Below are 11388 nucleotides of genomic sequence, written 5' to 3'. Positions count from 1 at the left end.
GTAAGAAAATGACTATTTTTATTGAGTATAGCTTTGCCATCGATCATTTGATGCTTGATTTTGGTTTAGAAAAGTGTCTCCACAACTTGGGTACCACTACTAAATTCTGTCCATAAGAACCGAAAGAGAAGAAGTAAAAGATTATTTGAGACTACTTTTCCAAAAAAAAAAAAGTGACTTTACCAAAAAATAAATGTTTTCACACCAATTTATATATATATATATATATATATATATATATATATATTAACAAAGAGAAAATCCATGATGAAAGAGTGATATAGTTCCAATTACTGCTGGAAATGAACCAAATAGCAAGGAATGTGATCTCCATGACTCAAGTAAGCTTCTTAAGTAATAATCCATGAAAATATGTATGAAGTTTCAGCCAGAGTAATTATTAACTAAGTTGAGGCAGAGTACAAACTAAGATGATGAATTCTGCTTTAGATCCATCATCTCCCATCCATTAAAGATACCTGGGGTTCCACAAGCCCCATCAAAGACAGTAAAAATATCTCTCAACAATGTTCGTGGAAGTTATTTGATCTTCATAAGTTTCAACAAATAGCCCAAACTCAATATTGTCTGGTGTACAAGTCGTGAATGCCTTAGTGCTTTTACTCCAAGCATCCTTTTCACCTCTGGATTTAAAACAATCTAGGAAGAGAGTGTCACAATGATGACGTGTCTTCTCTTTTTCACATATCATCCTCCAACATGTAAAGTGACGCTCAAAGGACATAAGGTACCATATGGCTCCTAAAATCAAAACTGACATTTTTGAAAATGCAAATAATCATAATAAGCTCAATATACACTAAATAGATTCTCAATATTTGTTTCTAAATTTAACTCCTATTTAATTTGATGGTTACGTATCAATATTTTAATATGTTTAATCATTGACACGATGATCTTTAAAGAAGCGCACCTGTTTCTTACTTCTTGAATCACCAAGATTTTTTCCTACCTAATTAACATATGTATAAAAGAGCGAATGCCATGGCTCAAAAGTGATGGTTGTTTTGCTGATGTGGCCAATTGTTATTGGCTGAAGTGTGTTCGTCCATGTGTGTGTGTTTGCTTGGTTTTTTTTAAATGCAGAGGCTGCAAATTGGGCCGTGCGTTTGTAAGCCTGAGTGTTTTGCTGTACCAAAAGAGCAATAATTAATAGCTGTCCTTTTTCTTTAAAAATTTTGGGTCATTTCTCTTCCCACCGTACCTATTTGCAGCCTTTTGGTGACACCGATTGGACTAATAAATTGTGATAAAAATTGGAGTAGTTACTGAGCTCAATGTGACGGGTCATGTCTTACTCATTTGCCCTGGTTGCCATGTTCATTTATCTTCTTTTTGCGATAGCTGTGCCTTGGTAAACCACCGTTGCCGTCTATATTCTTTGTCATTCAATTTTTGTTTCCATTTCCGAGCCACACGATTTCTCTTTTGGCCGATGAGCTCGAGACCAGGAAAGGTTCCATCTTTCTCTTCCTCTTTCTCTTTCCTCTTTTCATTTCTTCCTCTCTTCTTCCCCTCTTTGCTTTTCTTCCACTGGAACAAGCCAACAACAGTCCAACCGTCGAATGCCCACCTGTTTGAGTTCAATTTTTTTTTCCCAGATATCATGTCTATCTGTTGGATTTATATTACAGCAAGAGAAATGGGACAAAGAAAAACGTAAGCCATGAAAAGAAGAAATAGAAAGGGGAAAAATGGATCTTCATCAGAACATGTATGCTTTTGTTTTTACATTTTTTTCGTGAAATTTAAGCTGGTTCTGTGAGTCTTTTTTCGTTTAATTTTTTCCCTGATCAGAGGAAGAAGATGAGAAGAAGAATAAGCAGATAAAGAGAAGAGAATGGATCTTCAGCCTAATCGGGTCTGTAAGTTTATTTTTTATTTTAATTTAACCCATCAATTAGCCATCAATTATTTTTTATGAAAAGAAGAATTAGCCATCCGACTCCCTCTCTCTGACCCATGCTCTCTTTCTTCTCGTCTTCTTCCTCATCATCGCGAAGAAAGCTGCACTTTTTCTCTCCAATTTCTTTCTGATAGACAACAACAAAATTGAAAAGTTGGCTGGAATTTTTTTGCTTCAAATTCTCTTATTGCTTCATTTTTTCCAAACTATGTTTATTAGTCTTTTAGTTCTTTTTCTCCTATTATTTCTGACATCTCGTGCCACTTGCCAGTGTTGTCCCCGCTGATTAGTGCTGCTCTCGTAAGTCCCTCTTCTCCCTCTGATTCTAAGCAGTTCCTTTCTCATAAGTCCCTCTGTTTGCCTCTACTGAGTTCTTGAACTGCACTCGGAAGAATTTTTAGCCCATCTCGTGGTGGTAGCATTTGATGGTTACAGTTGCAGATTATTCGCCTTTTTCACTTGACACTGGCAAACTTATATTAGGTCAAGAAACTATAGTAAATATTATGCGCAAGTCCCAAAATTCGCCAACAGTAGACTAGTGCAAGGACGTTTATGAAGTTCAAGTTTTGATCATTGATTCGAATTTTGTTTTTTTCTTTTTAATGAGAGTTATGAAACTGAAATTATTGATGGGATTCTTTGTATTATTGATGGGATTCTATAAGAATGCATTTCTCTTTTTTGGTGAAATGTTGTTTTGTGTTTTCTACTTATTATATGCACTTTTTCTGTGGAAAGTTATGGAAAGAAATTAGACAGAAATATAGAAAATTTCAGACATATTTGAACTGAAAATGTTCCCAAAACCTATTTAAATGAAAAAAGACCATCATCAGTAGTCGTTAACGTTATTTTAAATGTATAGGCCTTGAAATTGCAAAGATTGTAGCTTCGTCCTCTCTGTTTTAATTTTGCCAGATTTCTTTTGTCTCTGTTTGGACCAACTAGGACACAGAAAATGTGCTGTTATCCCTATAATCCAAAGAACTGGATTAAATCAGTTAACTTTCTTTTATTTTTGCTATGGTGACACTTCCCCAGGAATTTCTTACGAATTAGCCTTGTAATTGGGAGTTTATGTGTAAGGGCTTGTATTGGAAGTTTCATGTCTATTGCCTGTTACTCTGTGACATTGTAATTGGCTCTGAATTAGCATATAATGAAAATTTTGTTCCAGACTGATCATACTTGTGCTGTTGCATTTACTGCCCTCTTTTGGAAATGTAGCCTCCATTTCATTGCTATTGCATAAGTATGATGATTGCTGTCTTTTCTGACACCTTGTGTCCTTTTCTCAGATATTTGGCCTTTTGGTATTTTTTATCTCCTATTATTTACCAGATTAGTTGTCTAATTTTTCCCTTTTATGATGTTGTGATGTTGCAGGTACATAATCTGGAAATTTCCTCCAACCATCTTCATGCGATTTTGTAAGTTTTGTTTATCCCTTTTGAAGATAGATTCTATAAGGTTATTTTCTCAAAAAAGTGTATTCTTTAACATTGTTTCCCATGCTTCTCGAACCTTCTCAGTTTAAGGAAGAAAATAGAAAAAGCAGATCAATGTTCCTGAAAGAAAGTACTTGCTTTTCATCTTTTTTCAGTTGTCTAATTCTGTCTGAATATTTATCATGTGGGGTTCTTGAATCTTTTTTTATTTTATCATTCTTAGTCCCATTTATTGTGGTTTTGTCGACCAGTATAATCTGGTGTTTGTATCAGTGATACTGGAGTCCTTGATTGGATTTCAAGAAATTGTAGGTTCATGGTGTACTGCCTTGTATACTAGATCATATGGTATATAATCTTGTTTTCAAGTTAAATTGGTCCTAATGACGGGTCAATGTGATTTTCATGCTAAAAAAGTCTTGTGTCGTTGATGGCTCGACTGAATTTTGGGAGTTTAGTAAGCTGTTGTAAGTAGTATTTTGTAGTGATAACGGTATTATTCACTATGACATTTTAAGAATTGTACCTAATCACGTGGATATTTTCTCCTCCTGGTGGTTTGGTGCTTATTCTTTTTTAAATACCTGATTGAATTATTTGATGATTTGACTTGTTGCTTATGGTTATACGTTGGTTTGTTTTGACAGCCTTGTGTGTGGAAACTCCCATGGTATTATCAGAAAGTATGACTTGATGTGGTGCAGACAATGCTTCCGCAGCAACACTAAGGAGATTGAATTAATTAAGGTAATGGATTCGAAGTTTTAAGAAAGGAATGATCATATTATTACCTTCTTAAAAAAAAAAAAACTAATAGAGCTGCTATGATGTGGTTGTTGTTTTCATTGTCATGTTAATATTCATATTCATGTTAGGATCTAATTTAGCATTTAAATTTTCTTGTACCTGTGGTTCTAGATACGAGTATATGCCAATTTAAGAATTTTGTAGTTGGTTGTTGGCACTCTATGATACTGAGTTATGGGTCTTGTTTTTCCATTTTTGTGCCGTCTTGAATAAATTACTAAATCATTCTGATTTTTCTTGCATTTGTCATTGCAATATCAGTGAACGAAAAGGCCGATCCCTTCTTGCTAGCGGATTTTGTTGAGCAAGCTGCCATTAGAGATAAATGGATCCCAAGTTGTTATTTTCTTTGTATTTTGAACAATTTTGGCTGTTCTAATTTACCATTGAACTTGAATTGGTATGTGAATCAACAAATTCTACCATATGTTGTTCTTTAATATAGGGTATCACATATTTTCTTGAGGTTGTCCTTGGTGTGACTATTTTGTGAATGCAATTATGGTGAATTTTTTATTTTTATTATAACAAATTGATGAATTGCAGGCAATGTTTTTAATTAGTTGGTTAATTCTCTTGAACTGAATATTTTGGATCGTATATGTTTTACGTCGATGGCATGACAGATTGGTTCTCGTTCATTGTGACCAAATCTAGATTTGTATTGGAACAGATTGCTTTTTTTTATTTATTTAAATCAGATGAGAGGATCTTTTGCAAGCATTTCTTATCATTTTGCTATTGCAATAATTACTGAAAAATGCAGAGCCAAGGTATATTCGTGCAAAAACATGAATATTCTGGAGTATTTTCAAAATGAGACTCATTTTAGCTAATGAATACTTATTAGTGGGTTTACAATTTTGTTAAGTTATTAGAGCTTTATTGTGCCAGCAATACACTAGATCATCTACCTACACTACCTGCAAAAGGTTTTTTTATTAGATTTTAGGCAAGAATAATGAGTTTTCTATTAAGTTATGGTAAGGTTGAGTATGAGAAAATTTAGTCCTTGGGAAAAATGCCATATTCACATTTTTACATGGAAAATACGATTTTTTGTTTTGTTATGTATGTACATTTATGGCCCGTATCTGTTCACATGAAATAATTGCTTGGAATAATCATTTATGCAAATTGATGTGGTCTGATGCCAAGTTTAGGATGGGTAGGGAACTGTAATGCAAGTGTTTATTCCTTGAGCGGGACGGCTTCAATTAATCATCTATTTTTATTTACTTGATGATAATGTAAAAAGTGAGTTACATAATGCTATAGGGGTTGGGTAAAGGGGAAAGGAGTTATATTACAATGAGGTGGATGCTTGGTAAAGGTAGTTATTTGGATATGAAAATGATAATAATGCATAATGTTTTCGTCCAAAAAGGTGATAGTAGTAATTATTTTTTTGTTAAATTTGGTTCGTGATGAAATGTAGTACTTAGTTTGCATTAATTATGGTTGATTCCATCCAAATTTGAGCTTGTTTGTATGTAATTTGCAGGTTGATGGTGCTAAAATTTCTTGTAGATTTGAACAAGATACTTAAATGAGCTTACATTTCTTCAAATTGTGAATGGTTTATGGATGGTAGTACACAATTCTTAAAGTTTTTATTACTTTCCATCTACTTGCACATAGTTTTGCAGTCACACAATTGATTTTTTTCTCATTCTGGTGATGTTTTATTGTAGTATTTTATTTTACTAAGCAGGATGGGAATTAGAAATTTTAGGATGATGTGAGAAAATGTATTTAGCAGATGAATTTGCCAACATTTAATGTCACACACTGTGGTTAACTTGTTGCTTTTCTAATGCATGACTGCTAATGTTTGAAATGCATTAGCCTGTCTCTATCCTGTTTTTTGTTTTTTTTTTTGGTGGGGGGGGGGGGTCAAGCATAAACAATTGGTGCTTGCTAATTGGAAGTTTAGGATTTTGGCCTTTTTTTGGTGGTTTTCTCTTGGCTAATTATATTCAGCCAATAATTATTTTTTAGAAGTACTGGCTAATTATTTTTTCGATTCTTGGCTGATAGCAGTCGGAAATTTGGAGTCAATTTTATCTTTCAGCATGATTTTTACTTTTCCAGGTCTGTTGTTTTGTTTCTCAGAGATCTGGTATTTATAAAGTTCACGTTATGTTCTGAAAATTTTTTCCCTTAAGAATTTTTCTCAGTTTGCTGCAGTCAAGAAAAGAAAATATTAACTAGATTTGGCCATGTGGTATGGGTACTGTATAACTCCACTTTCTCTTTATATTTTTGTGCTTCACTCTCTCGTGATCTCCTAGAAATTCCGCACTCAAAGTTACTGGTTTGGTGCTGTCTATAAACTATATATCGTACTGTATTTTTTCCTTCTTCGGAACCCTTTTTTTTGGTTTCTACATATCCATTTTTCCTGGTTACAAGATGAGGAATTGAGATATACAATCAAGGGATAGTTTTTGTCCTTTTTTTTTGTTTTCTTTGGAGTGGTGCACGATTCACCTCACAGGGTCATAAACATATCTATACTTATTATCCCTTTTTTTCTAATGAGCTTCCTTTCGACTGATCAGCATCAAAGGGAATACCCACAACAATTGATCAGCATCAAAGGGAATACCCACAACAATACATCAAGATATTACCTGAAATACACTAATAAGCAAACACTATTTGGTTGGAAGATAGAAAAATCAATTCCAAGTGCAGTACATAAGTCCCGATTGGCCTTTATGTGAGTTACTCTATTCCATTCTGCTATGACTACTTTGATATCTGCAAGCGCATAATGAAGCACTCCATCATCAGGAATGATGATATTGGATTGGTAAATCTGACTAAACTCAAGCTTTTCTTTTCTTTCATGGTGACTTCTCAGATTAAGAAACTCAATTGCAGAACTATGTTAACAAAATGGCACTTCTCACATGTGCAGAAACATCTCATCAGAGGTTGTTTTCATTAGGTAGAAATTGAAATGTTGACATTTTGGATAGTTAATTTTAGTGTAAATTTTTGTTTGTTTAAATGGTGTTATTTTCATTGACCTTGCTATATTGTGTATGGAAGTGGTAATTAGGTTTATGGATCTAGCAAATTCAATGTTTACTTTGTTTTGGTCTCTAATTTGTGGGGAATTTTATTAGATTGATATACTAATCATGAAGGAAAAAAACTGCCGTAGTCGTTGCAATCTTTTAGCTCGTAGTGGTCCTTAAGGTATTACTTTCTTGTGCAATTTTTTGTGGTGATTAAATTTTAAGGTATTGGCTTAACCTCTATGATTCTCTATTCCATTATATAGGCAAATCAGCTCAGGGTACAACTATTACATAGCGATAAAGGATTGAATAATAAATCTTGTATTCCTGTATATTTTCCACTATTTGGACATTTGGATCATCAGGTGCTTAACGATAATCTTTTAGTGATAGTTTTGAGCTCATAGCCAAACAAAATAGAGCTTTTTAGTGATAGTTGGTAATCATCTTTCCGTTTTGTTCATTACCAAGCATTGTAACGGATAAGATTTTCATTTCTGTGTTCTACTTGCCAATGTATATTGTTGCTTCATGAATAATGTATGTTAAAGATGTAATCACAAAATTTCTCATGACTCAGTACTGTCCTAACTTGTGCTGAGGCTACCCTTGCCAACTATGAGTTTTACATGGTTTTGCAGCCTATATTTTCCTTCATTTATTGCATTGCCTAGAGGACAATATAAGCTCTTCCCCTCCGATGGACTGCTGCTTAAGCTTATAGATTACCTCTTAAGTTAATTTTACAAGTTGGATTGTTTAGGAAATTTTCTTTTCCATGGTGTTGTCTGGTTGTAGATGATTTATGTTATTCTTACTTGCATTTGAGACTGGTAAGATTGAAGTCTCAAATCTTGAGTACTCTCTTAAATTATCTCACCTACTTATGTGCCTATAATTTGCTAAAGAAAATGACTTTTTGTTTATTTAGCTCAACCTAAGCTTTTGCCTTTCTTGGATTTCTTCTGGAGTTGGAAGCAAAAATGGCCACCTGTGAAGAACAACTGGTGAGACAAAACGTAAGTTTTGTTGTATCATTCTGATTTAATTTTTTTCTTTAAATTGCTCTTTTGAGACCTGGTATGCTTTTCTCTTTGGTCATTTTCAATGGCCTTTGCTCTTTTCAAACTCATTCAAAATTTCTTTTTAATCATTTTTTGGCATCTTTCACGCAGGTATTTTGTTGATCTGCTCAAAAAAAGCATTCCCTATGGTAACTAAAAAGATACACTTGTTTAAAATATATTTCTTCATCTTCAAAATGTATTTCTTTTTGCTTCAGTTCTTCTGTTTCTTTTTCCTTCATTGGGTTTCCAACACTTATAGAACTAATGAATTTCTTCTCTAGGAATCAGGAACTTCTCTGCCAAGTTGGTCATTGGCCAAAATTTTGAGTTACAAAAGATCTTGGGATGCTACTCTTTTGAATGCTTTGTGTTCAATTTTTTGTTTTTTAGCACAGAAAATTGGCTCTTGTTAAAACCTTTTGAATATTTGTTTTATGAGCCTTAAGTGGATATTAAACCAAGTATTTTCAGCAATCTTTTTTTGATTAATTGTTTCTGATTCACTGGATCTTATAAATGGTTTTCCTGTTTGTAGGTGGTTAAAGTTTTGCCCAAGACAAGGATTCTCAAATATTAGATTCTAAACACCTGCTTGAAATAGTAAGTTATTGTTTTAACACCTTAAATGTTCTATTCATTTGCCGAAAAAAGAATTAACTTACTGCATAACTGTAGTTTTGCCTCTTTAATCATAGACTATGATGTTTGGTAGCTTAGAAATTTTTGTTAGAAAATTCAGTTTTAGTTGATTTAAATATGTATTTACAAAACATGATGTTCTCTTAGATTTGTAACATCTCTCACCTAATAGTTTCTCTCACCTAATTTAGCATATCTTGATTGCATTATTGATAAAGATGTGCTGAGAAATGAGCTTCAGTTATATATCCAAACGGTGGTTTTTTCTATTCCTCATGAGATTTGCTTCGGTTGTACATTTTCTTCTCTCAAGTTAAATTGAAAAGTTATTCTGTTTACTGATTTTATTACATGGACGCTTGTCTTGGGAGATTGGTATTGATCATCATTTAAGCTGTGAGGAATGAATGAAAAAAAAAAAAAGCATACCTAGCAGAAAACCCTTCACCATTTTTCAAGTTCTTTGGGGCATTGTGATTTCTTTCACTGGCTGGTCCTCATTGAATTATCAAAATGAATCTAATCTTTCTATGTTGGCAAACCGCAATCCTCTCCTCTTTTGAATACCTCTAATTACTCCTTCTCAGAACCCAAACAGACCATGGCTAGGGAAAAATATGAGGTTATGATTCTATAGAGACTCGTCCTAAGGATGGCTTTTGAAAACTTATCACTGGTAGGGTTTCAAAAGGCAATCTTGGAGTTGCTGTAGTTGTAAGGAATTAATATGGATTTTGGGCCATTGGATCAGTAAACGATCAGGAATAGCTTCCAATCTTCATAGATCATTATTGCTACAAACTGGAATTGGAAGTTTATGCTATTAATATTTTTAATCTTTTAAACCAATATGATACTGCTATTTATAATGTGCTATGGTTATATCTGATTGTAGGTATCTTATCGTATTTTGGCAGCAAGTCTTGATCAAAGCATGTAAGCAGTGAAGCAAATCAGATGGTAGATTGTTTAGCTAATGTATAGGATGCTAACAACAGGATATCTTTTATTATGATGTTATGCCCCACCATCTTTTAGTTGCAAGATGACTGTTTGGGGATTTTATTCTCATTTTGTATGATTGTATATTATTTTAAAGTTCCTTTTATGAAAAAAAAACTTCTAAAACTATGAAAAGCTGAAACTGTAGCTTATTTTTACTATTTAATAAAATTACAAAAACATAACTGCAAAGATATTGATGCATTTTTATGTAACTTTTCATATTTAATATTTAAATTTGAATGATTGGGCATTTATGGGCAATATTGAAAATCACACCGCACATCGTGCGGTGTTATCCTCCTAGTTATCAATAAATGGTCAACAGATGAAAACAGGTCTTTGTGATTATACCCTACTATTCAAATTGGGTTGACCACTTCATGTTCACACATCAGGAAATTGATCAAGGCTGTGTTGTTTTGTGTGCATCAATGTTTGACCAAAGGTTATAACCAATGTTTTGAAAATCGGACCAGATCGGCCGGTTCGATCAGTTGAACCACGAACCGATTATGGCACCGGTCCGGTTCTATTTAGGGTTGACCATGCTAGAAAACCCGTCAAAAATCGGTCCAACCATGAAACCGTCGAAATCGGATTGAACTGATTTTTTCCGGTTTTCGAGTTTTCCTCTTTTTTTTTTTTTTTAACGTTTTGCAAAATGTAATTTTCAAGATTCGAACTCATGACCTTTGTAATAGAAGACCAATATAGTAACCGTTGCACTATTACATCTTATTAATTTTTTTTATAACTTATTTATATAAAACAAACACTCATATTTCTTTTTTCCATTTTTTTTACAAAATCTCATCCTCTCATGGCTCTTTCTTTTTAATTTTCAACTCTCTCTCTCTCTCTCTCTCTCTCTCTCTCTCTCTCTCTCTCTCTCTCTCTCTCTCTCTCTTTCTCTTTCTCTCTATCCTCTTTTCTTTTGTCATTCCCTTTTTAATCAAACATCTTTATTTTTAATTTATTGATGTTTTCTTACATCTTTTAATTTTATTTTTGTCCATTAAATTAAAAAAGTTAAAAAAGAATTTTTTTTTAACCCAAATTATTTAATGCCACAACCACTTACTTTTATCTCATTTTTTGTTTCTTATCAAGTTTGCATTTCTATTTTCAATTCTCTTGACTTCTTTCGAACTCCAAACTTTCTTTTTTAAATTGCAATATCTAAATCCCAAAACGTAAATTAAAATTTAAGTTCACAATGTCTAAATTCTCATAGACGTGAATTTTGTATAATTTCAAAATATTGTGATATTTTTGGGTTGGACTTAAGATTTTTTGGTAGATATAATTGAAATTGAGATGAAATTTATTTGTTTTAACTTATAATTCAAAAATAAATAATTTATTTTTAAAAATCCAAGTTATTCAAAAATAGTAAACTTTTCATCATGTAAAGTATTAAATTAGTCCATTACATGTCTTATTTTGTGCATATATATATT

At 32.9% G+C, this 11388-nt stretch overlaps 1 protein-coding gene across 16 annotated transcripts; it reads left to right on the top strand.

Moving 5' to 3' along the window:
- The first annotated feature begins 1120 nt into the window (after window positions 1–1120).
- On the top strand, window positions 1121–10051 carry LOC113743645 (uncharacterized). Of its 16 annotated transcripts, none has more exons than XM_072048521.1 (10): window positions 1127–1477; window positions 1656–1735; window positions 1819–1886; window positions 2199–2227; window positions 3317–3360; window positions 4026–4125; window positions 6750–6910; window positions 7055–8236; window positions 8820–8884; window positions 9819–10051. In XM_072048521.1, the coding sequence occupies exons 3-8, from the start codon at window positions 1862–1864 to the stop codon at window positions 7083–7085; spliced, it is 390 nt and encodes a 129-aa protein (XP_071904622.1). In that variant the 5' UTR covers window positions 1127–1477; window positions 1656–1735; window positions 1819–1861; the 3' UTR covers window positions 7086–8236; window positions 8820–8884; window positions 9819–10051. The 16 variants fall into 16 exon arrangements, with proteins under 16 accessions (XP_071904628.1, XP_071904622.1, XP_071904621.1 ...); XM_072048520.1 differs by having other exon boundaries at window positions 1129–1477; window positions 1623–1735; XM_072048523.1 differs by adding an exon at window positions 8393–8430 and having other exon boundaries at window positions 1158–1735; window positions 8149–8236.
- The last annotated feature ends 1337 nt before the right edge of the window (window positions 10052–11388 follow it).

The sequence above is a fragment of the Coffea arabica genome, chromosome 5e (genome assembly GCF_036785885.1).
Source record: "Coffea arabica cultivar ET-39 chromosome 5e, Coffea Arabica ET-39 HiFi, whole genome shotgun sequence".
NCBI lineage: Eukaryota > Viridiplantae > Streptophyta > Magnoliopsida > Gentianales > Rubiaceae > Coffea > Coffea arabica.
The sequence above is the reverse complement of the archived record's forward strand: the minus strand, read 5'-3'. Positions and strand labels throughout refer to the sequence as shown.